This window comes from Hyla sarda, chromosome 2 (assembly GCF_029499605.1).
Source record: "Hyla sarda isolate aHylSar1 chromosome 2, aHylSar1.hap1, whole genome shotgun sequence".
Lineage (NCBI taxonomy): Eukaryota > Metazoa > Chordata > Amphibia > Anura > Hylidae > Hyla > Hyla sarda.
The window spans coordinates 83696016-83721396 of record NC_079190.1 but is presented as its reverse complement, the minus strand read 5'-3'; the positions used below and the strand labels follow the sequence as shown (position 1 = coordinate 83721396).

At 43.0% G+C, this 25381-nt stretch overlaps 1 protein-coding gene across 3 annotated transcripts in view; it reads left to right on the top strand.

The window, feature by feature from the left end:
* DGKA (diacylglycerol kinase alpha) overlaps positions 1-25381 on the top strand; it is a 218334-nt gene that overhangs the window by 132853 nt on the left and 60100 nt on the right. For 2 of the 3 annotated variants that reach the window (XM_056562349.1, XM_056562351.1), the window contains exons 3-6: positions 6838-6928; positions 7061-7137; positions 7841-7988; positions 23850-23930. In XM_056562349.1, the coding sequence (XP_056418324.1) occupies positions 6856-6928; positions 7061-7137; positions 7841-7988; positions 23850-23930 (379 nt within the window). In that variant the 5' untranslated portion in view covers positions 6838-6855. Of the gene's footprint in view, positions 1-6417; positions 6434-6837; positions 6929-7060; positions 7138-7840; positions 7989-23849; positions 23931-25381 lie in introns of those variants that run through there. The other variant, XM_056562350.1, reaches the window with a different exon arrangement.

The following is a 25381-nucleotide window of genomic DNA, read 5'->3' as shown; positions in this document are numbered from 1 at the left end:
ACATCAATACGTGTAGCTAAGTGGAGAAGTTCAGGCAAGGAAGACGGATGATCTTGTGCAGCAAAAGCATCTTTTTTATCCTGCTAGACAGTCCTTTTTTGAAAGTTGCACACAAGGCCTCATTATTCCATGCCAGCTCTGAGGGAAGAGTGTGGAATTTAACGGCGCAGTCACCAACGGAGGAATTCCCTTGGCAGAGATTCATCAGAGCCGTCTCAGCAGAAGAGGCACGAGCAGGTTCCTCAAAGACTTTGCGGAATTCAGCAAGAAAAGCCGTCAAGTTAGAGGATATAAGGTTAACGCGGTCCCAAAGAGGTGTAGCCCAGGCCAGGGCTTTTCTGGACAAGAGACTGATGACGATGGCCACCTTAGTTCGTTCCCTCGGGAACTGGTCAGACATAACCTCCAAAATGCATTTTGACAAATTGTGTAACGAAGCCTCTACACAAGTTGGAATCACCATCATACTTGGAGGGTAAAGGTAACCGTAGCTTGGACCCAATATACGCTGCAGGAACAGGTGGAGGAAGTGGAGCAGGTTGCGGTTGCTGCTGCATGGCTAATAACTTTTGCATCATAGCAGACAATTGAGTAGGTTACTGCGCCTGTCGGGCCAACTGCTGTGACTGATGAACCACAACAGAGGGAAGATCCGCGACTTCTGGCAGAGGTACCTCAGCGGGATCCATGGCCGGATCTTACTGTAACATTCGCGGTTAGAAGACAGGAACACTGAAGGTAGTAGATCCGCTGGACCTGTGTGGCAGATGATACGGGCTGTACCAGGGAGCAGAGTCTAAGGTGAGTGATGGGCTGGGACTCGCATGCGAGCGCATCCCGCGATGCGAATCTCGGCCCCGCCGGCTGGGGAGAGAGTGGGGCAATGCACTCACGGCCAGAGTGGAAACCGTAACAACGTGGAGGCCACACACACTACTGAGCCTAATTTTGACTTGTTTTAAGGACGATACATCAAAGTAGGTTCAGCCTGTAGTGTCGTTTTCCACTTAGATTTTGAGTGTGACTCCATATCCAGACCTCCATGGGTTGATAAATTTGATTTACATAATTCTTGTGTGATTTTGTTGTCAGCACATTCAACTATGTAAAGACGAAAGTATTTCATACGATTAGTTCATTCATTCAGATCTAGGCTGTGTTATCTTAGTGTTCCCTTTATTTTTTTTGGGCAGTGTAATTGGATCTTATATTATAAAGAACCATACAGAAGAATTGGCACAGTCCAAGCCAAGCCCAGGTAGCACTTGGCACAGTCCAAGCCAAGCCCAGGTAGACTTCATGAAAATTTCTTTATCTTGTTTATTTGACTTTATTGTGTTTGTTGAGATGAGCAGTTAATGTGTTTTTATATATATTTGCCCAGTGTACAAGTAAATATGAAACTATTCCAGTACTATGTTCAGGGACTATTGTATGCCAGAGAGGCCCGAATGATGCTTTTAGGACATTACATACTATACTATATATTTATAGGTGTTAAAAGAGATCTGCTGCCATAGACTCTTATCCCCTATCTGCAGGATAGGGAATAAGTGTCTGATTGTTGGGGGTCCGAACACTGGGACCCCTGCGATCTCCTGTACGGGGCCTCGGCTCTACCGCAGCTCTCCCGTGCAGGAGGCGTGTTGGCAGCAGCATGACGCCGCGGCTGACACACCCCCTCAATGTATCTCTGTGGGAGAGGCAGCATTTGTGCATCCCCACCTCTCCCATAGAGCTGTATGGAGGGGGGTGTCGTCGACCTCAGCCGCGCAGAGCTGCGTTAATACTGGTTCCCCGTACTGGAGATTGCAGGGGGTCCCAGCAGTCTGACACCTCCGCAATCAGACACTTATACCCTATCCTGCAGATAGGGGATAAGTGTCTATGGCTACAGTACTCCTTTAATATGGCATTGTGCCCCCTTTGCAGTTATAATAGTTCTCCTGGGAAGACTTTCTATAATATTTTGGAGTGTATGTGGAATTTGTTGACCATTCCTTTACAAGAGCATTTGTGAGGTCAGACACGGATGCTGGATAAGAGCGCCACAGCATTATCCCTCCTTCAGCAAACTTTACCTGCCTGACTGCATTGTACCAGCTGTAATGTTTTTCTTGCATTTGCCAAACCCAGACTCATTGATCAAACAGCCATAGAGGAGTGTGATTCCTCACTCCACAGAGCATTTTTCAACTGCTTCATAGTCAATTGGTGACGTTGTTTACCATGCTCAATCTAAGCATTGGCATTGTGCTTGGTGAAGTTTGGCTTACATGCAACTTCTCAACTTTTGTATAGCTATAGGAATTGGACTATGTCATGCGGTAATAACTCAATTATGAATTATGGTCATAAAAATATTAATTATGACAAATTTTAAATTATCGAAATGATGAGCTGGTGAATTGTTGACAAAGCCAATCAATACAATTCACATCTGAGTGCTACTATTTACTTAGATATCAACAAGTTCTTTTTATGACAGGATGACAAGGATGTAGTTTTGCAATATACAATAAAACACAGGTATTATAAAAGCATGCAGATTTATTGGTTATAAGAATATAAGCATAAGAGTTACAAACACAATAATATATATGCAAATGAATATCAATTAGATATATTAGTAAACATCACAAGCTTGTTAATTGACTACATATAGTAGAACATTACATGTGAGTAGTAAGTAACTTGTTACAATAAAACAAAAGCTACTAGGTTAGAATATCATTAAAGGTTACTGTTACGCCGAGCGCTCCGGGTCCCTGCTCCTCCCCGGAGCGCTCGCGGCGTTTCTCTCTCTGCAGCGCCCCGGTCAGACCCGCTGAGCTGCACTGACACTGCTGGCGGGGATGCGATTCGCATAGCGGGACGCGCCCGCTCGCGAATCGCATCCCAAGTCACTCACCTGTCCCGGCCCCCGGCTGTCATGTCCTGGCGCGCGCGGCTCCGCTCCTTAGGGCGTGCGCGCGCCAGCTCTCTAAGATTTAAAGGGCCAGTGCACCAATGATTGGTGCCTGGCCCAATTAGCCTAATTGGCTTCCACCTGCTCCCTGGCTATATTACCTCACTTTCCCTGCACTTCCTTGCCGGATCTTGTTGCCTTGTGCCAGTGAAAGCGTTTAGTGTTGTCCAAAGCCTGTGTTCCAGATCTTCTGCTATCCACATTGACTACGAACCTTGCCGCCTGCCCCGACCTTCTGCTACGTCTGACCTTGCCTCTGCCTAGTCCTTCTGTCCCACGCCTTCTCAGCAGTCAGCGAGGTTGAGCCGTTGCCGGTGGATACGACCTGGTTGCTACCGCCACAGCAAGACCATCCCACTTTGCGGCGGGCTCTGGTGAATACCAGTAGCATCTTAGAACCGGTCCACCGATACGGTCCACGCCAATCCCTCGCTGACACAGAGGATCCACATCCAGCTAGCCGAATCGTGACAGTTACATTTCACTCGTTCCAGAGGAACCTCATGATATTAAGATGGGCAATATCTAATCATAGACATATCAATATGGAATGCTAAATACACTTCCCGCCTCCTTCTAACCAACTATACATCACATGATTCCAAGAATGAGCAAATCCATCTAAGGATATAAACATGGAAGTACACGTCCACCCAATTCTGGACTATTTTCTAAACATGGCTTTGGTAAGATTATTAAAACAATTAAATAGCAATGATATATGGTCTTGCAAGACTATATTTTAGGAGGAAGAACTTGAAGCAAGTTTCTTCTGTGGGAAATGTACTTATAACACTTAGCTTGGCGAGTAGGAGTTCAATCAATATCTTTAAGCAATTGTTCAATGCTTTCTTAGATTATGAGTCTTGATTCTTCTGTAGTTAGAATGAAGTCTCACAATATCCTAAAACTATAATCTCAATATGTAGATAATTATTTTATTTTATTCATTTATTCCCCAATCTAAATGGTATAATTCCATCCACATTATCCAAATTAGTCTGGATTAAATGGAATACCATTTTTGTGTCTCTTACAAAGTCTATGTAAGAACCTCGTTTCTGGTCCTAGGAAAGCTGAATGGTCCATCCTCGCATAGTCATAGGTAGCCTTGGGTCTCTACCATGTGATCAATCCCGCTTGCAATACGATATCATGGCTTCCATCTTGTGGACCTCTTTCAGTGGCAGACCTCTTTGTCTGTCTAAGTCTTTCTTCTAGGTGTGTCTCCTCTTTGTTTCTTTGTGTGTTTGTTTTCTCTATAGTGTCTAAAATCTGGTTTACCAGACTTTTTAATTAGACACACCTCCCTAAAATGGAATTCCCATATGAATGTAGGTTGGGCGTGTACATATGGTAATGACTATGTGATGTCATATCACCCACAATGTATTTGGGGCACATCACCCATAAGGCCTTTCTAGTTGCTATAATGTCAATTACTCATACCCTAGGGGGTGCTATTGCATAATCAATTAGCATCATTACCATTAAGGGTTAACTGTCAATATCTGGTCTTAAACCCACATTCCACACTTAATGAATGGTACCCTAAATTAGAAATTCAGGGATTATCTTTGACATATATAAATAATTAAAACTTGGATTCTCATAGACATCTTGGGGCCTACATAAACATCCAAATTTATTGGAGATATAAGAATACCATGGAGGTATCGTTCACACAGACGTATGAATCTATCTCTGTGTCTAGTCAAATGGGTAATTGTTATCTAGAATATCATTCACAAGACTGGCTAACTAGCTTTGTACAAAGATTCATTATCAAAGTTAATACTTGAGACCTTCCCTAGACCTTCCCACCAGGTCTTAGAAATACAAGCACTGAGCAATGCTCCCTGTGAGAATCCTATATAAGATAATAGATATATACTGATGTCCATTACAATACTAACAGAGTATGACAATATCATATGTCCTACTGATTACTATATATATATATATATATATATATATATATATATATATTATAATAGAACAAAGAGAGCGGCATTCCAGTATAGGTGAAACCCAGTGAGAGGGTGTTTTATTCACACATCTGCAAAAAAACGGACCCTGGAGCTGAGCACCCGACTGGATCTGGAATCCTTGGCAGTAGCCACGCACAGTGCTTCTTCATTTGGACTATTTTTTTTTTGTGTGTGTATATATATATATATATATATATATATATATATATATATGTAGAACTAATGTTTGTTCAGATAAGACTTAATTTTAAGTTTCATAGTTTCTTATCTCAACCCCCCTTCCCTCTATTCACCCCCCTTCACCTTGGGTGAATTGTAGTAGTGTCGTCTAGAGAGTGTAACTAGCCCCCTTATCTGTCTTATCTAAACAGCCATAAAAATCTAAGGAGAGAAGTATTCTTCTCCCAGACTGGCACTTGCAGAGAAGAGCTTTAGAATACACTGTGGTCTATTTAGAACATACAACATGGCGAACACATCATGCTATTATTCTATTAAACATAGTGATTCATTTTTGGGGCCTACAATAAGTATGACAACATATGCCTTGAGGGTGAAAACACACAATTACACAAAGTGTAATTGCTAAAAATGGCATTTCACAAATATACTGTATATGGCCTACCTCAAACAACCACACCGCAATGCAACCACATTGTGTTTTCACCCTAATAGTTTTTTTTTTTTTTTGAGTCAAACAAAGAAGCTTTATTTAACAAAGTAACTGGAGCTAATCCAAAATCAAGATACACATAAACTAAAAAATGCAAGGGTACATATAGAGTAAAATAATACTGTTAGCATAGAGAAAAAAGGGCAAAAGTAAGGGATATGTGACTCAAATCATTCCACTAAATTGTCTCTAATAGTCTTAAGTTCCTTGAACGGCATGATCGGGTTGACCTGGGCAATAACTGGTCAATATGGAGAGTGGATTGCTTTCATTGTGCAACCACATGAATATGAGCTGACGAGAATGAATTGCACAAAATGAAAAAAACTATTAGGCATCTGTGATATTATTACCTTTTTTTTAACTAATTGTAGATGTGAATATCACAATGACATTAGGGATTTGGATTACTAATAGCAGGGGATGCTTGTTTGTGCATTATTAAATTTCAGGATGTGTAGATGTCAGTGTGTCACCTTGTTGCTGAGGACAAAATACATATGTGAATTCTTGATGCTCTAATACAAAGAAATGTGATCTAAGTCAATTGTTATCAATCACTAAGTAGGTTCATGAACTGTAGGAGGGGGGGGGGGACTCTATAGATGTATGCTGTAATTATAATGCCTTAGAGTAAGGAGAGAATAATCGTATTGCTTTGTGATCTTTGTGAATTCAAGGCTGTCTCCATGATCCGTGTGTTTTTACCTCTCCTCTGTCTTTAAATCTCCTCCTCTGACACTTTTTATATTCCTGCACTACACCCACCACTCACTGCTGGATCCCCCCTCTCCACTGCCTGTCAGTTCTTATTTTCTACAGCTGATCTTAGATTTTCATTTGCCCCTTCCTGTTTTCTCCTAACCAGTGCCACTTTCTTTTGCTACTGCACACATCCAGTGTGTATCCCTGGTCCCTGGCTTATCTGTTCTCTCCATTTCTCTCCATCCCATTCTAGCCTCCCCCTCTCTCTCTCTCGCTCTCTCTCTCTCTCTCTCTGTCACACTGCCACTCAATCTGTCTCTGCCTCATTACAGCAGCACGATGGCTCTGGAAAACTCTGGGAGAATGTGTTAGATCAGCTAATATGTAGTCCAAGGTTTTAGCCAGAATCGCACCCTTTTCAGTGTCCCCTTTTTCTCATTATCGCTCTCCCCTTCCTTGCACATTGGATCAGATCACCTCATCTTGCTGTCTTGCCGCAGGGCTGTCGCAGAGCCAGAATGAGTGAGGAGAACAAGGAGTGGGCAATCCTCAGCCCGGAGGAGTTTACCCAACTGCAGAAGTACATTGATTGTAAGTAAAAACCCATGTACTCTCCACTGCATGTATTGACCTTCTTAAACCTTCAGGCTCAACTGTTCTACACAGAGCAGAACACTGCAAGCAAATTGGGTCAGCGATCTGTATGTTCTGTTTTGTTTCTAGACTGTACCAAAAAGGTTCAAGATGTTCTGCAGGAGTTTTACGGAGATGGCACTTCCAGTCCCCATCTAACGGAGGAGGTGAGCGTTTCTGCAGATTTCTATTGTTTTTACTTTTTTTATGCTTTCTCCTCTGCGGCAGGTGCTGTGGTCTTGGTTAAAATTATAATTACGTCATGGTGTTTCCCAGCTCTGTACACCACACAGATGTGCTCTTAAATGATCTGCTAAGATGCAATGATTACCCGGGACCTTCACTCAAAGTTCTCAGTATTCTGTGCCTTAGGTTATTAAGCTCTTAGAAGTCATTATTTCAATGACGGAATCTGTCAACTGAAAGATATATTTTATATTATCTATTAAAATTAGTCATTACCAAAAAACAAAATAGTGCAAAGTGTGCAAATACAAAGTATCGCACAGCAATTGACAGTGCCAATAAAATAGTTATGAACATGATAAAACATGTATGTAAATATTGTATCCACTCTATAGTACATATAATATCACGTTCACATTCCCTCTGATATACTAAAACATGATCATGATTTCAGTGTTGTCTTTCAAGCTCTTGGCAGAATTAGCATACATTTCTCTAATTTTCCATTTTGTGGTCGTTTTGAGAAAATCATAAATTTAAAGTGGCTCCCCGCTGCTTCTAAAAAATAAATAAATGTGAATGTACACTCAGTGCCTGGGATTCAAGTATAATTCTTGCCCGTGGAAAGACATTTCTGTGTTCTGTGCCGATATGTGTCTAAAACTTTACTTATATATTTTCCAGTCAATAGATTTTGAAGAGTTTAAGACTTTCTTGAAAGCCTACTTGGATACAGATGACCTTTCTCCTGATCTCTGCAAGCGCTTGTTCATGTCTTTCCAGGCTGCACCCATTGCGGATGGACAAGGGAATGAAACAAATGGGGCAATTCGTAAGTAAAATGCATTGTACTAAGAAGAAACATTATAGTGAATACTGTTTTAAAGTGAGGCTCTATCTTGGAATGCTTAGCCTATAGCTATATAGTCAGTACATAGACATCCTTTCAGATCTGTCATGTATTTTCATTACATTGGAAACTCAAGATAGGAAAATAAATCTCCTGTTGGGACCTAGAATCTATAGACAAGTTTGCCAGTTTTGACTAATAATTTTATTATAATTTTTCTGTCTCTTTGAGTGCCCCAGGGTGTGTTATAATTAATGGGCATACAGGTCTGCAAAAATAAAAATACTTCATATTTGAATATCCAGAATAATTTATAACTAGTCAATGGAGTGCTGTTTATTCTAATTGGAGATAGTAGTAAGAATACATTTTATTTTTGCTGACTGCATAGTCAGTGTCATTTGTTTTAAAGTAAGGCTTCTACTGTAAAACATGAAGAGCCTTATGTATAAAATTTACCAGCAACATAGGTCATTGTTTTAAACCCTAAACCCAGTTTCACACTCTCTCAACTAGCATATGGCCGCAATACTGTCTATAGTAAAATATCTGATTGGCTACATGCATGGCATTTTGTCTTTTGCCGTTTTAGATGTATTTTCCTGGTCAGCGGTATGTAAGACACAATAAAATAAAGTACAGGCATCTTTTACATGCACTTTAAAATGCAACAAAACTTTGTTTGAAGCAGGTCTAAGGGTATAGTCACATGATGAGTTGTCCTTTCAGGCATTTTTTTGCAAAATTCTTTAGATGTTAAAAACAAATGATTGAAAACTAATGTTAAAAACTATGACAAAAGCTGTACATGTTGATGTAGCTTATTAGTAAGTTGACAATTCATTTTCAAATCATGTTTAAGGGATTTAATTGCCTGAGATTGTTTAAAGTAGTTATCGCCAATCCATAGGATAACAAGCTGATCGTGGGGGTCCAACCTTTGGGACTCCCATCAGTTACGAGAGCAGAGGTCAATGGCCTGCCAGTTCAGTGCTGCAGCAGCATGATTGCTCGACAACCAATCCATTCATTGTCTATGGGACTTAAGACTATAGCCAAGTTGAATGGAGCCAAAGTCCAGCTTCCACACTGCCACTCCATTCATCCACCATTTGTCAGGAGAGGGCACAGTTAACTTGAACTTTTTGTGAAAGTCCTATCCCATTAGAAGAGTTTAGAAATAACAGCACTTGACCAATGCACTGTGAGGACTTAGTATGAGGCTTTAAATCTACAGCTTACTTCTCTACACAAATACTTAGGAAAGTGTGGGTTCACACATCATAAAGTTTTAAGAAAAATACAGCCATAAAATAGTAATAAAAAATGGCTGTATTTATTTATTTATTTTTTAAATCTAATAATGTGCTCTATGAAAGTCTATAGAAAAGCAACCATCAGTGAACACATTAGGGAACATTTTATTTTTGCCCCCAAAATATTTGGGCCTTAACGAAGCCAACTAATAGTTGGTGCAGACTTAAGTATTCAGAGTAAGATGCGCTAGATTTTGAAAGAGCCTGAGCCACTGTTAAATATCAGGAACAATCTTAGACTGCCTAGTTTCAGTTTACACTTTCTCAGAATTAGCCAGTTTTTATTATTCTCCTCCATTGTCCAAAAAAAGCAGCCGTAATTTCAACATTGCAGTTCCGGACGTTTCTTTTAACAGCGGGTGCACTGATGGGCGCTTTTCCATAGACTTTCACATGTACATTTTTAATTCCTATTTTACAGCCATGTTTTTCTTATGATTTTATGATGTGTGAACTCTGCTTTATAGCTGAGCAGCAACACTAGTGTTGGCAGTATGTCACTCCTGGCAGTGCCTTGTTAGTCCTTATTACAGTACTACAAACAGTCACTTTGCACACACAGGCGCTGCCTTTTATGAGTTGGTACTCATCTGCTGCTTTTCCAAATGTAATAAAAATTTCTTAGTGTTTAATATATCGGGAATTTAAAAGAAATGTATTTCATTCTGGTAACCAGTATATCTAGATTATGTATGTAGTATATCTTTATATGTGCAACAGTTCTTGTCTAGTTTAAGAAAATATAAAATCTGTCCATCATAGGTATAAATGATAAACTGCCCATGAGGCCATTTCCCAAAGCTATTTGCTACTATTTCCAATAGTAATATAATGTTAATATTATTATTACTAATATTATGTTACATAACCGATTCCTTTTATACAGTTTTTGTTGGAAAAAAATAAAAGGTATTTCCTTTTATCCATTTCCATCTCCATTTCTAAAGAACGGTGAAATTTCTCCCACCAATGCTTCATATATATATATATATATATATATATATATATATATATATATATATAGTCATGGCCGTAAATGTTGGCACCCCTGAAATTTTTCTAGAAAATGAAGTATTTCTCACAGAAAAGGATTGCAATAACACATGTTTTGCTATATGCACGTTTATTCTCTTTGTGTGTATTGGAACTAAACCAAAAAAGGGAGGGGAAAAAAGCAAATTAGACATAATGTCACACCAAACTCAAAAAATGGGCTGGACAAAATATATTTGCACCCCTAAAGGGGTATTCCAGGTTTTTTTTTTATTTGACTATGCTACAGGGGCTGTAAAGTTAGTGTCTGTACCTGTGTGACAGTGTTCTCACAATTCTTATGTGATTTTTACCCCAATATTTATTTTTCACAGCATACAAAATGGCTGTTGTCTCAGATTTTTCCCAGGTTGCAATGCAGCCGAGACCTGACACCACTAGTCCGCTGATGACAGGGAATCTGTCTGCTTCAATGGGTGTAGCGATCACTTGGTGGGAGAGAGATCAATTTGCAACTAATGGCACAGCTGTAGGCACCCTGATTGAAAACCACAGGTCTTTTGAATGGATGGATGTTTCAATGGGTGGGGTGGCTGATGTGTGTGAGGGAGGAAAATTGAATTCTGGGATTTGTAGGCAAAAAGGAAAACTCAAAAAGGAAATACCAGTTCACAAAAAGCTAGTCACAGTATTATGGTAATATCACAACATAGCCAAGACAAGTGCAGATCCTTCCTAAGCATGTCCATTACTGTCTGGCAGGTGTGTACTAAAATCCCCTTATGGTGGAGAACCCCTTTAACTTAATATTTGGTTGCACACCCTTTGGAAAAAATAACTGAAATCAGTCCCTTCCTATAACCATCAATAAGCTTCTTACACCTCTTAGCTGGAATTTTGGACCACTCTTCATTTGCAAACTGCTCCAGGTCTCTCTTATTGGAAGGGTGCCTTTTCCCAACAGCAATTTTAAGATCTTTCCACATGTGTTCAATGGGATTTATATCTGGACTCATTCCTGGCCACTTCAGAACTCTCCAGCGCTTTGTTGCCATTCATTTCTGGGTGCTTTTTGATGGATGTTTGGGGTCATTGTCCTGCTGGAAGACCCAAGATCTCGGACGCAAACCCAGCTTTCTGACTCTGGGCTGTACAGTGCGACCCAAAATCTGTTGGAAATCCTCAGATTTCATGATGCTTTGCACACATTCAAGGTACCCAGTGCCAGAGGCAGCAAAACAACCCTAAAACATCAGTGAACCTCCACTATATTCAACTGTAGGTACTGTGTTCTTTTCTTTGTAGGCCTCATTCTGTTTTCGGTAAACAGTAGAATGATGTGCTTTACAAAAAAAGCTCTATCTTGGTCTCATCTGTCCACAAGACGTTTTCCCAGAAGGATTTTGGCTTACTCAAGTTCATCATTTTGGCAAAATGTAGTCTTGCTTTTTTATGTTTCTGTGTCAGCAGTGGGGTCCTCCTGGGTCTCCTGCCATAGCGTTTCATTTAATTTAAATGTCAACTGATAGTTCATGCTGACACTGATGCTCCCTGAGCCTGCAGGACAGCTTGAATACCTTTGGAACTTGTTTGGGGCTGCTTATTCACCATCCGGACTATCCTGCGTTGACACCTTTCATAAATTTTTCTCTTCTGTCCACCACGCCCATGGAGATTAGCTACAGTGCCATGGGTTGCAAACATCTTGATAATGTTGCGCACTGTGGACAAAGGCAACTCTAGATCTCTGGAGATGGACTTGTAACCTTGAGATTGTTGATATTTTGGTTCTCAAGTCCTCAGACAGTTTTCTCTTTCTGTTGTCCATGCTTAGTGTGGCACACACAGACACACAAGTGAACTTCTCTCCTTTTTATCCACTTTCAGGTGTGATTTTTTTATTGCCCACACCCTTTTCTTGACGTAGGTAAGTTTAAAGGATTTAAAGGAGTTTTGAAAGGGTGCCAGTAATTTTGTTCAGCCCATTTTTGGAGTTTGTTGTGACATTATGTCCAATTTGCTTTTTTTCTTAATTTTTTTTTGGGTTTAGTTCCAATACACAAAGGGAATAAACGTGTATAGCAAAACATGTGTTACTGCAATCCTTTTCTGTGAGAAATACTTAATTTTCTAGAAAAATTTCAGGGTGCCAACATTTACGGCCATGACTATATGAGCCCAAGGTCATTAGACAATTGTGTTTATGAAAAACGCATTTGGAAAATTGTACAGGTGTTAATTCACAGACTAGAGGAATAGAGAGCACCCTAAGCAACATGTGCAAACCATAACTCAATATCGCATTTACAAAGTTATATCCCCTAAAGCCTGAAAATCTGTATAGTAATTAATGTAATTGGGATAAAACAAACACAAAAAAATGAGGACATGAGGATGCAGAGAGCAGTTATTTACTGAGGTTTTCAGGCAGAATTCACTTATTTTCTTACATATTGTTCACCTTTAAAAAGAGGTCATTTATATAAGCCCAGAAGATATGGGAATGCTATTTTTGTCTTGTTTTACTAGATGAATGTAATGCAACACTAGACTACAGGTGAAGGGAGAAGATTGAGATGGAACGTAGGAATATAGGATGACTGGATACAAGTGATGAGAGAAATGCTACTGATGCTGCGGCTTTGTACTTAAATGAAAAAGCTGAATTTTCCCCCATTATTCTGCACTCAGTACCCTATAATGAGAATGTGAAAATCGAATTTTAGACATTTTCAAAAATGTGTTAAAAATTGAAAACAAAAATTTTGGACAGGATTTGGAAAGAGACAGCCTTGTGTGTGTGTGTGTGTGTGTGTGTGTGTATATATATATATATATATATATATATATATATATAAGTCAGACAGCAGATTATGCATATCAGAGGAGAAACCAAGCTATGAGGGGGAAAAACTGCCTGTAGATCTCAGGGACAGGATTGTGTGGAGCCACAGATTTGGATAAGAGTACAAAAAAATCCTGCTTCACTAAATGCTCCCAAGAGCACAGCGGCCTCCATAATTCTTAAATTGAATAAGGCTTAAACTACCAGAACTCTTCCTAGAGCTGGCCGCCCCCATAAAAAAAAAATGATAAATAACTTTGCATTGCCATATGGCTGACCCCTAAAACTTTTCATTTTCCATGTATGGAGCTCTGTACGAGCTCATCTTTTGTAGGGAGAGCTGTAGCAATTATATTTTGGCAGGCAATTTGACCATATAACAGCAATTTTAGCATTTTCCCTTCAGTAACCACCGTTCAGGATAAAGTAGCATTATTTTTCAATACTGTAGTTCAGATAATCCCAAAAACAGTTTTAATATTTTTGGTTTGTATGGGGATTGTTTTTAAATTTTATTTCTTAGGAGTTTTTTTTTTATCCCTGTAGTAAACATGTACAAATTATTGCTTGTAATAGTTATCTCCCTGTGACCACTGCTGGTTGGTGTCAGCTTTAATACACAGCTGGCACCTGCCATGTATGGAGCAGGCGTGGGGCAAGCACAATGTACACTAGAGATATTTATAAAAACTGGTGCAATGGAAAAATAAAGTAGCTTCTTACTGCAATCAATCTGCTCTAATGTCTACCCCAATATGTTACTAGTATATCAGAGCACAGTATACTGGTTCTTAATGGCTTTAGTCCCCTGATTTCATGTAGCACTTAAAGGGATGGATGCAAATCAAAACATTTTGCAGTATCTTGTAATACCTTTTTTATTGGACTAACAGAATTTTTTAGAGACATACTTTCGGGATTCCTCCCTTTATCAAGTCCAAAGCAAATCATGATTTCCTTTGGACTTGATAAAGGGAGGAATCCCGAAAGCTTGTCTCTAAAAAAAATTCTGTCAGTCCAGGGGGGCGTGTCTAGCCATGGTGGTGTGAGGACGTGTCTGCCTGGAGCTCCGGCCTGCCGCTCACTTATACCTGCTACCAGTGCCGCATTTATGGGGAAATCTGACAAGAAGAGGAAGGTGAAGCCCCCCGCTGCCTCCCAGACCCCGCTGCTGGACGCCGGCGCCATCTTGGAGCCGCAGCCACGTGAGCGCTCCGCTGCTGCACAGCGCTCCGGACAGCCTGCGCAGGTGGTCCCTGCAGTCTCCCCGGCCTCCGTGCTCCCGTATCCTACCTGTGCCCTCCGGACAGGGTCCTGTGCTCCTGGGGCTGCTTCTCCTGACGACCCGCTCGCTCCCCTGCAAGGACCGGGCCGAATCTCCTCCTCTACAAGTTCTGGCGGTGCACGTCAAGCCCTGGCTGCTGGCGCCCCGGTCTCATCCTCAGTGCCTGCTCCGAACCTCCCAGGCTCTTCAGGACCGGTGAGTGCGGGCGATACCCGGATTCCGCCAGCCCCTCACTCCCCTAAGGGCCCTTCTCCACCGGACCTCTTAACTGGGGACTCTCTATTAACTCCTCGAGTGCCGCTGCTGCCACCCCCTCTGGGCCCTACCACCTCACCCAGGCAGCTCCCAGCTGGATCACAGCCCACTGCTGACACTCTCCTGAGACTCCCTGGGGTCGCTTTGCCACCCTCTCCTGGCATGCTGTAAGCTCTCTGCCCACCAGCCTCTCCGTCAGTGCCCCCTGTGGTGGAAGTGCCACCCTCCCCTCAGTGGTCTGTGGGATCCTCTTGGGACACGGTTTGTCTCAGGTGGCTGTGTCCCCTACTATGCAAGCCCTGGGGGCCCCTTCCCGGGCTTCAACAACTCCGGGTCGCTGCCACCGCTCTCTGTCCCCCCTGCACCCAGCTCCTTCTCCTACCTCTCCTGCTCCTGCATGCAGCTTGGAAATTACCCCTTCGGTTTTCAGACCTAGCCTGCCTCCTCCTGGATCAATATCTATGGAGACAGACTTTTATCATCCTCCTATGAGTTGTGAAGTGGGTCCCTGCCAGGCCCAGGTGGCCGCTACGCCAATTACCTTGGCCGACTTACAATCTCTGGTTTGCTCTCTGCCTACTAAGACCGACATCTCTAATCTCACTAGACAGGTGGTGGATGAATGTAAGCGAGAATTCGCTCTGTTACGTAATGAACTTTCTATGGTCTCTGCCAGAGTGGATGCAATGGAGGTGTCTCAGGAGTCTGCTCAAATCTCACTTCAAGCCTTACAGTCGGTGGTGAGCAGTCACACGGATCAATTGTTCTGTCTCCAACAACACTTGGATGACGTTGAAAACTGCAGCCGCAGGAACAATATCAGAATTCGGGGGTTGCCGGAGGCGGTGTCCCCTAATGAACTGTGGGAGGCTTTGACTACCATCTTTAATGACCTCTTAGACGGTCCTCCTGATGTACATATAGAAATGGACAGAGCACATAGGGCCCCCCTAGCACTGATGACCGGAACCCAAGAGATGTCATTTGCAGGATTCACTTCTACACGCTCAAGGAGGACATTTTGCAACGTGCGAGACGCCGCAGACGTACTACCTACAAGGACGCTACTATTCAACTTTATCCGGATCTCTCCCGTCATACCTTGGCGCAGCGTGCCGAGCTAAAGCCGCTCCTGCAGGTCCTCCGAGACCGTGACATCCCGTATCGCTGGGGGTTTCTGTTTTCACTCATGGTGCGGCAGAAAGGACGTGTGTTCACCCTACGATCGCCTGATGACCTCCCGGGCTTTCTGAGGGACTTGGACTAGCCGGAGGTCATGCTCCCAGACTGGCCTATGCTACACACTCCCTCTTCCAGAAGGCCGCTGCGCCCATCCACTTCCCCCTCCTCACTGGCTCCTCATTCCAACCTACCTCCAAGGGGTCCCCGAGCCCAGGGAGCCCGTGTTGCTGTTGAGCCTAATCCTGCACAACGCTCCCCTGCTGGGCGTGCTGAGAGAGGGGCCGACCTGATGCCGGCTTGATTTGCATTCAATGCATAAATTGATTTTCATTATGTCATGTACCCATCCTTGTATTGCCGTAATCTCATACTTTGGGGTGTGCTTTCTTTGCATACTTCTGCCCTCATGTCTTCCTCCCTGGTCCCTGTCTTGTTTTCCCATCTTCCCCAATTTTTCCAGAGCTCCACATTTGAGGTTACTTCTGTATATTTTTGGTTGCACCTGGTCCCTTGTTCCTCATCCACGTTACATACATTTTTATTTTTTTGCCCCTTATCATTGGCAGTGCCGGAGCCCCGGCCTTTTGCTGCCTGGCTAGTTCTACCCCCCAATAGGTGCAGGGCACCCTGGACCTTTGCTGTGCCGGGTATTTTTTCCTACACATAGTTGCTAGTTCACGCAGCAGTAGCTCCCACCTTTCCCCTTCCCCCTTTTCTACTGCTTTTTTTGTTGATTGTCCCCCCATCCTCCCTCCCCCCTCCGTATTCGCTTCTAGTTTTTCCTTCTCCTTCCTTTTGTTTTTTCCCTACTTCCCTCTTCTTGCTCTTTTCTCTTTCTTTTTCCTTCTTTCCCTCCAGTTTCTCCCCGTTTTCCCCTTCCCCCGTCTTCCTTCCTTTCCTTCTTCCTCTTCGTTTCTCTTTTCTATAGCCACTGGGTTCTGTTCTTTTCTTTTTTCCTCTTTCTTTACTCCCCCTGTACCATTTCTTTTCTCTCAGTACTAATTTTGCTTTTTGTTTTCTCCTCTCCTTTGTCTTGGTTATGGCGGATCTAAAAGTTGTCTCCTTCAACGCGAAGGGGCTCAATACTCCGGAAAAGCGAGCTCAAGTATTACACCACTTCCACAAACTGAGAGCTCACCTGGTGTGCTTGCAAGAAACCCACTTCAAGGTAGGCCATGCACCCTCTCTTAAACACCCTCACTACACCACTTGGTATTGTGCGGACAATCGGCACTCCAGGTCTTGTGGGGTGGTGATTGCCATTTACAAGTCGCTTCCTCACAGGGATCTGGATTGCACGATTGATCCGGACGCCCGTTACATTGTCCTAGCCCTGTCAGTCAGTGGCCACGTGTTCACGATTTTAAACGTATATGCCCCTAACCATAACCAAATCTCTTTCTTGCTGAATTGGGTGGACACTGCCCTCCCTTTAGTCAAGGGCACTGTTCTCTTGTGTGGGGACATCAACCTCACTCTAGATCCCACGCTAGACAATTCAACGGGCCGCTCTAGTATGTCTTACTCGGCCATGAAGCGCCTTAAGCGGGCCTTTTCCTTATTGCAGCTTTGCGATGCCTGACGGCTTCTTCATCCAGCGGATAGGGGTTATAGCTTTTATTCGGCCCCTCGCGGTTCTTATAGCAGGATAGATTATATCCTTTTACAACATAACGCCCTCCCGTGGTTGACATCCTCAACTATTGGGAATATTCTATGGTCTGACTACGCCCCTGTGATCTGCACTCTGCACTTGCCCTTTCTTTCTAGGGGGGAGTGGACCTGGCATTTAAACGAATCCCTTCTATTGGACTCTGTATGTGTTGCAGATGTCGAACAATTGGTCTCTAATTTCATTATTGATCATGCCCAGGATTCCACTTCCCCTATGATGAAATGGGAGGCTGCCAAGTGTGTCTTGCGGGGGGTCTTTATTAAGCACGGCACCCGCCTTAAAAAGGAAAATGCGCATGCCCTTAAGCAGGCGTTCTAGAGGGTTGCTGATTTGGAACTGGCCCACAAGCATGCACTCTCTCTCCCTCTACTTTATGTGACCTTCTGTTGGTGCGGTTCGTTGCCTGCTGGACGCTGCGTCTAAACGCATCTTCCAACTCTGCCGTAGTAAGTTCTATGAGTTCGGTGACAAGAGTGGGCGCATGTTGGCTAGGGCGTTGAGGGAACATGTGGCTAGGTCTCACATCCCCTGTATTAAGACCCCATCGGGATCCGTAGTTCACACCACTCCTGAGATTGCCTCTGTATTTCGGAGTTATTATGCTGCTCTTTATAATCTGCCCCCTAGCTCTTCAGTTAGCCCCCGGACGGACACTTTCCCCCAGGTTGGTCTCCCTCGTGTTCCTGAGGAGGCAATGGAGCTCCTGGAGGCTCCCTTCTCTTTGAGTCAAGTTCTTGGAGTTATTGACTCCATCCCTGGGGGCAAGAGTCCGGGCCCGGATGGCTTTACTGCCGCATTCTATAAGAGGTTTGCTGAGCGCCTTGCCCCTTATTGCTGGAAGCTTTCAACGAGGTGTCCCCATTGTCTCCCTTTCCCCCACAGACTACTTTAGCTCATATCACGGTCCTCCCTAAGCCGGGCAAGGACCCCCAGGTCTGTCCTAGCTACAGGCCTATTTCTCTACTGAATGTAGATGGGAAAATCTTTGCTAAATTGATCGCTTCACAATTGGGTCCGGTCCTTCCGGACTTGATCCATCCTGATCAGGCGGGCTTTGTACGGGGTAGGGAGGCATGTGACAATATGCTTAAAACCATGGACATTATTCACTATGCTAAGTCCCGTAAGATCCCTTTGATGGTTCTCTCCTTGGACGCGGAGAAGGCCTTTGATCGTATATCATGGCCTTCTCTGCGTCAAACCTTGTCCTCTATAGGTCTCGGCCCCGTTCTCACTTAGAAGATTTTGTCTCTTTACCAAACCTCCTCAGCACGCCTTAAAATTAATGGTTCCCCATCCCAATCCTTTAGCATACATAATGGGACACGTCAGGGTTGCCCCTTATCCCCTTTACTATACGTATTGGTCATGGAGCATCTCCTGACTGCTATCCGTCGGAATCCTGATATCTCCTGTGCCAACATTGGAGGTCATGAGTACAAGTGCTCAGCATTTGCTGATGATCTCTTGGTATATATCACTAAACCCCATGTCTGACTTCCTGTGTTGATGTTGGAGCTGTCGGGATTCGGGGTGTGGTCCAACTTTAAAATTAATGTGGCTAAATCAGAGGCACTTAATGTCTCCCTCCCTCAATCCTCAGTCGATCTCATTAAGTTGAATTTCCCCTTTGCATAGCCTTCAGGAGGCCTTTCCTATTTGGGCAGGAAGATCCTTCAGATTTATCCCGTCTTTTCCATTGCAACTTCACTCCTCTTCTAACACAATTTGACACTCTCCTGCAGTCATGGCACCGCAAGAACTTTTCCTGGTTTGGCAGGATTAATATCTTAAAAATGACCCTCCTACCAAAATTATTGTACTTAGTCCAAACATTACTGATTAAACTTTCTGCTACGTTCTGGAGGGACTTGGCTTTGGGTCGGTCGCGCATTCGAAGGGAGACACTTTATCGCCCTAAGGAGGCTGGGGGTGTGGGCCTGCCTGATTGCCGCCTGTATTATATTGCGGCGATGCACGCTCGCCTATTAGACATTTTGCACAATTCTGAGTCCAAGCTCTGGGTGCGTATCGCGCACAGGGTTTCTCCTCTTTCTTTAGCCGGCTTTCCTTGGATGTGGCCTCCACCCCCACCCTCCTTGTCTCTTCTATCCTTCACTTCTAGGCATACCTTTTCTGCCCTTCAGGGCTCCCTGACTAGTGGGTCCATGGTGGAGCCTACGGGCCCCCTGTTACCTATCACAGATCACCCAGATTTCCCCCCGGGCGCCTCGACTCGTGGGTTCTTAGGTGGGGACAAATCAAACCCTCTCCGTTTCACACATGTGCTCTCCTCCTCTGACTTACTCCCCCTCTCTGACATACGCCCTGAACTAGTCTCTCGTGTACCGGCGCCTTTTGAATATATACAGCTGCGCCACTTTTATACCACCATTCGGCGCTCTAGGCGCTTACATAGACCACTGACACAGTTTGAACAGTTCTGTCTTCAGCCTCCCCTACCACCTCACACCATAGGCTTTCTCTATAGGATGCTACTATCCAGCTACTCCACTTCACTGCCTGCTTTTTGTGCTGCCTGGGAGTCGGAACTTAATACACAATTCACACCTGAGCAATGGCGGAAATGCTTCTACAAGTCTGTTATTGCTAATAGAACACAAGAAACTAACTACAAGATCCTCTCCTGGTGGTACCGTACTCCGGAGCAGCTACACCGATGGTTCCCCTCTGTTTCTGAGAATTGCTGGCGATGTGACCTCTCAGTTGGCACCATGTTGCACATTTGGTGGGACTGCCCTTCTCTGCGTCCCTTTTGGACTATGGCCCGCCAGGTAGTGGGTAGGATCACCGGTGTGGCTGTCCCGGACTCTCCTGAGGCCACTCTCTTATTTATGTTTGATATGTACTCCTCTAGATATAAGAAGTCTCTCTTGCGATATTTACTGCAGGCAGCGAAGACGGTTATTCCTCGTAAGTGGAGATCTACTGTCTCCCCCACGATTGGTGAATGGATAGCGGAGGTAAACTACTTCCAACGTATGGAGGAACTAATTGCCTTGACCCCTGCAGAGAACGATCGCTATACTAAAACTTGGTTTGACTGGCTGTCTTTCCAGTCTACTCCTGAATATGGCACTCTGCTTTCCCCTCAGAACCCAGTGGCTCCTGTTCCTGGCCTCTCCACCTCTACCTGACTTCTTATCTCTTTTGTTCTCTCCCATCTGTAGACTCCTAATTCTTTTCTCCTTTCCCTTGTCTTGTCCCCTTATGTTTGTACCCTTGTGCCCTTCTTGTGAACATCTTGTTACCTGGAATTTGTTATCAGTTTCCTTACTCATGTTGCGTACGTGTCTGGCTGGACACGATTTGGTTAATGTCATTTGAATTTTCCAGTATGGCACACTTCTCTTTCTCAGTTTGAGGTTTACTGAGATGCTTTATTGTTCCCTGATCGGGAGTTTGGTGTTATGTAATGCCTGAACGTAGACTTGTCCTGCACCAGTATACTTGTACGGTGATTGTACTTTGTTTGTCTTTATTTGAAACTGAATAAAACTTTAAATGGGGAAAAAAAATTCTGTTCAATAAAAAAGGTACTACAAGATACTGCAACATTTTTTGATTTGCATCTGCATTACTGGACTAATACGGCAACTCAAATTTACTATATATATATATATATATATATATATATATATATATATGGTAAAATCTGCCAATTTTGCCCCCTGGGATGGTGAGGATATGCAGTCTGCAAGTTACCCCTGCCACCTCGTAAGTAGCCCCCTGGGGGGGGAGCCTTACTTACCTAGTCCCATCGCTCCGGCCGTAGTAATGCCCCCTGGGCGGGATTGACAGCCTGCGTCATTGCTCTGCTCCGTTTGATTAGTCCTAAGCAGACGGAGCAGAGGGGTGACGCGGGCCGTCAATCACAACAAGGAGGCATCACTATGGCCGGAGCAACGGGACTTGGTAAGTATAGCTCCCCCGGGGGAAATTCGGCAAATTGTTTACCCCGTTTGTTACTCTAAATTTGTTGCATACATTTCTGCAGCCAATTTCCTTGCAACTTTTCATTTAGAGTAAATTAGAATCATTAACTCATTGTGGACTGCTTAAGAAGAGGTTTTGCAGTGGTCAGTGATTTGGCCGTGCAACAAAATGTATCAAGTGCCGTGTGGAGTACACCATAAATGTTGAATTCCTTAATGTGTTTTTTTTTTTTTTTTTTTTTATAAACACGCTCTATTGTTTCTACAGCTCCTATGCAGGCTTATGTGTCACCATGGTAACAGTTAGCCACCCTATAAAATGTGGTCTTGTAGTCATATTTATTTCATCCTCTGCTTCTTGCTAATACACATTTGGTAGACTAGTGAGACATAGGGGATAGCTGGAAACTTATGAGTACAAGATTTTTTGTTGCCAGTTACTATGGTGATGCCTATATCTACATAGGTACTGTATACACAAAACCATAGGATGTTTTATTTTAAGAACTAGTCACTTTAGTGTTAATTTAGGATGTATTGTGACAAAAAAAAGACAAATGTGGATTTAGTTTAAAAAAAAAAAGACATAATGGAGACCAAAATAAACAGGAACTTAATGCAAGATTAGAAAAATGGGTAGTGCAGGATGTACTGAGGTTAAAGGGGTTGTCCAGTGGATGAAAACCTTTCCAATACCTACAGGATAGGGTAGGGGATAAGAGTCTGATTGTGCGGGGTCTGACCACTGGGACCCCAAAATCCCCCCACCATGTGATCTCCTGAATGGGACCGCGGCTTTCTGAAAGAAGTACATGCTGCATATGGCACCATTCTACACTATGGGAGCGCTGAAGATGCCCAAGTATAGCACTTGAGTCTCTCTGGCACTCCCAAAGAGAATGAATGGGGGCGTACCATCTGCAGCATGTAGCTTTTTTCAGAGAGCCAGCATCTTGTTTAGGAGATCGCGGTTGGACTCTCTCCAATCAGACACTTATCCTCTATCCTGTGAATGGATCAATAAATTAGTTTCTTATAAGACTAAAACACACCTTCTAGTCTCTTTTTGTGAAAAATAAAGACAAAAAGGATAGGGCAAAATTTTATTGTTGATTTTACTTTGAATTGTCACAAAATGTTGCGATTAATTTTCCAAACTGCTTAAAAAACTTTTTAGAGAGGTTTGTGACTTTTGCTTTTTGACAAGTTCTATATTATGTGCTAAATTCACTAAATGCTACTTTTTAAATTTATTAAATGCGACTTTTCAAGTTTTACGTTAGTTGCATTCTGACGCCACACATGGGGTGGTCTATTTTTAAAGGGGTACTCCAGCCCTAAGACATCTTATCCCCTACCCAAAGGATAGGGGATAAGATGTCTGATTGCGGGGGTCCCGCCGCTGGGGACCCCGCAATCTCTCATGCAGCACCCCCTATCTTCAACCTCATGGAGTGAAGATCGCTCCGTGTCTGATGACTCACGATCACGGGGCCGAAGTATTGGGATGTCACAGCTCTGCCCCCTTGTGACGTTACGCCCGCCCCCTCAATGCAAGTGTATGGGAGGGGGCGTGGTGGCCGTCGCGCCCCCTCCTTTAGGCTTGCATTGAGGGGGTCTTTCTTAGTATATTAGTATCATAATAGGTTCACATGTGACATATTAGTTGTGGAAATGTGGGGCTGAAAATCCATTTAGTTCATCTGAGTGGAGTTTCTGCAGCATCTGCCAAGTGTGAACATATTCTGGGGGATTGCAAGAGCCCCCAGGCCCAAAGGTATGATGTCGATCATAGCCACCCCTGTGTCTGCTGTCTGCTTTTTTATGTATTTTATAACTAATGCAAGATACCACAATATTCCATTCTTTTTTTTCACAGTATACTGATGTAAACCAGCCAGAAATACTTTTGGCATTCATCAGGCTATTTAATCCTATGGACAAATTTGGTGTATACACCAGGCATTTCCCTTGAGTATACAATACAATGCAAATGTGATGTCAACAGCCCCGAAGACCATTCGGAAGAATTGCTTTCCTCTTTAAAATCCTTATTATTATTGTTTTTGCTCATTGTATATTTAGCTAAGTATGATGTATCTTTTGTGAATATTAGATTACAAAAACATGCAAAGTGTTTTTATTGTCCTTTAAGTAGGGGAAGTAAAATCCTTTCAGAGACTATTTACTAACCACACAGTGTAATCCTCTGATGATTAGTCATTATTCTTTTCATAAATTTTACATAAAGATAAAAGCTTGAAGCTTACTTTTCTTTAGAATTTATTTCCTTTCTTTTACAATTCTGGATGCTGTTTTTTTTTTCCACTTTGTAGAAAATGGCCGTGTCAGCTTGAATGATGTTTCCTGTTACTTTTCCTTGCTGGAAGGGGGTACAGCAGAGGACAAACTTGCTTGTAAGTAGACTTTATATGTTGGTATGAAAATATGCTGTGAAAGAGGGTATAAGTTCTAGCTTGTTGCTCTTTAGGAAGACTAGAGGTGAATCAGGGTAAATTGGTATTGACACAGAGTGAATTATGAAAATAAAAGCTGTTTTCCAGATGATAAATGTTATAGTTAAATGTGCCCAGGGCAGTAGTATAACATAAAAAATAACCTGTACTCACCTCCCGCCAATCCCTCATTGGTATGGTCGCTGTTGTCTGCACTTCCTCTTCTCCATTCCCACACGTAGGAAATGCCTGCTCAGCAAATCATTGTCTGCAAAGTTGACATTTCCTGCTTGTCAGGATGGAGAGGACAAAGCCCTGAACAGCGGCATCAGCAGCTTTGAAACGGCATCTTTTAATCTACTATAAGCCTTACCTAGCAGCGAAGTACACCTTTAAGGTATCTTATTCCCCATCCAAAGCACAGGGGATAAGATGTCTGATCGTGGAGGTCACGCCCCTTCCCATAGACATTAATGGAGGGGGCTTGGCTTGATGTCACGACCACTGCTGTGTGGAGATAGCGGGAGATCCAGCGACGGGACATTTGGACAGGGGATAAGATGCCTAGCAGCGGAGTACCCCTTTAAACCTCTGATGTCACTGACACACTGAAAAAAATGCTTTACTACTCGTGTGCATGAACAGCAGTAATCACAGTATGAATTATTTCTCCTATAGCGTGGAATCTCGCTATCCCTGTGGTCAAAGATACATTTGGGTAGATAGATCAAAACAAGTACTCATAGCAACCAATCTGATTCCCTCTCCTTTACTTCTACGACTGAAAACAAAAGCTGTGACCTGATTGGGGCATTTCTTAATTTTTTTCCTTAAGAGTACATTGAAATGTTGATAAACTTGCAATGAGTAAAGAAATACACTGCTAGTTTTGTTACCATTTACTTCAATGGGTCTGCGAAAAAATATGGGATAGGCGGCGATTTGCAGATTTCCGGCAGACCCATTGAAGAGACTGGTAGTGAAACTCGCAGCAGATTTCCAACAGTGGGCTATCAACATGTGAACATACCTTAAATTATTTTTGATGAATCATCCCAATTATCTTACTGTGTCATGCATTGCTGGGCGTGGTACGATGCTTTTGACAGGAACTTAAAAAATCAATACCATGAAAGTATCATTTTAAGTATTATCCTCACAACTCTTGCATACAGACATCTTATGGCTTTATTTTGTTTAAAGGTAGAGTTCAGACTTAAATTTTTTTTTTTTTTTTTTTTTTAAGAATCCCTTATTTTTATGGACTGTCCAAGAATTTCTGGACAGTTGGCAACTCTAAGCCTGTATGGCAGTGTACAGAGGCTACATGTTTCTGGGCACAGCTGTACAGCCTATGTGCACAGGGCACTGCCTTGTGCAAGAAAGTTTGATATTTAATATCATATGTAGAT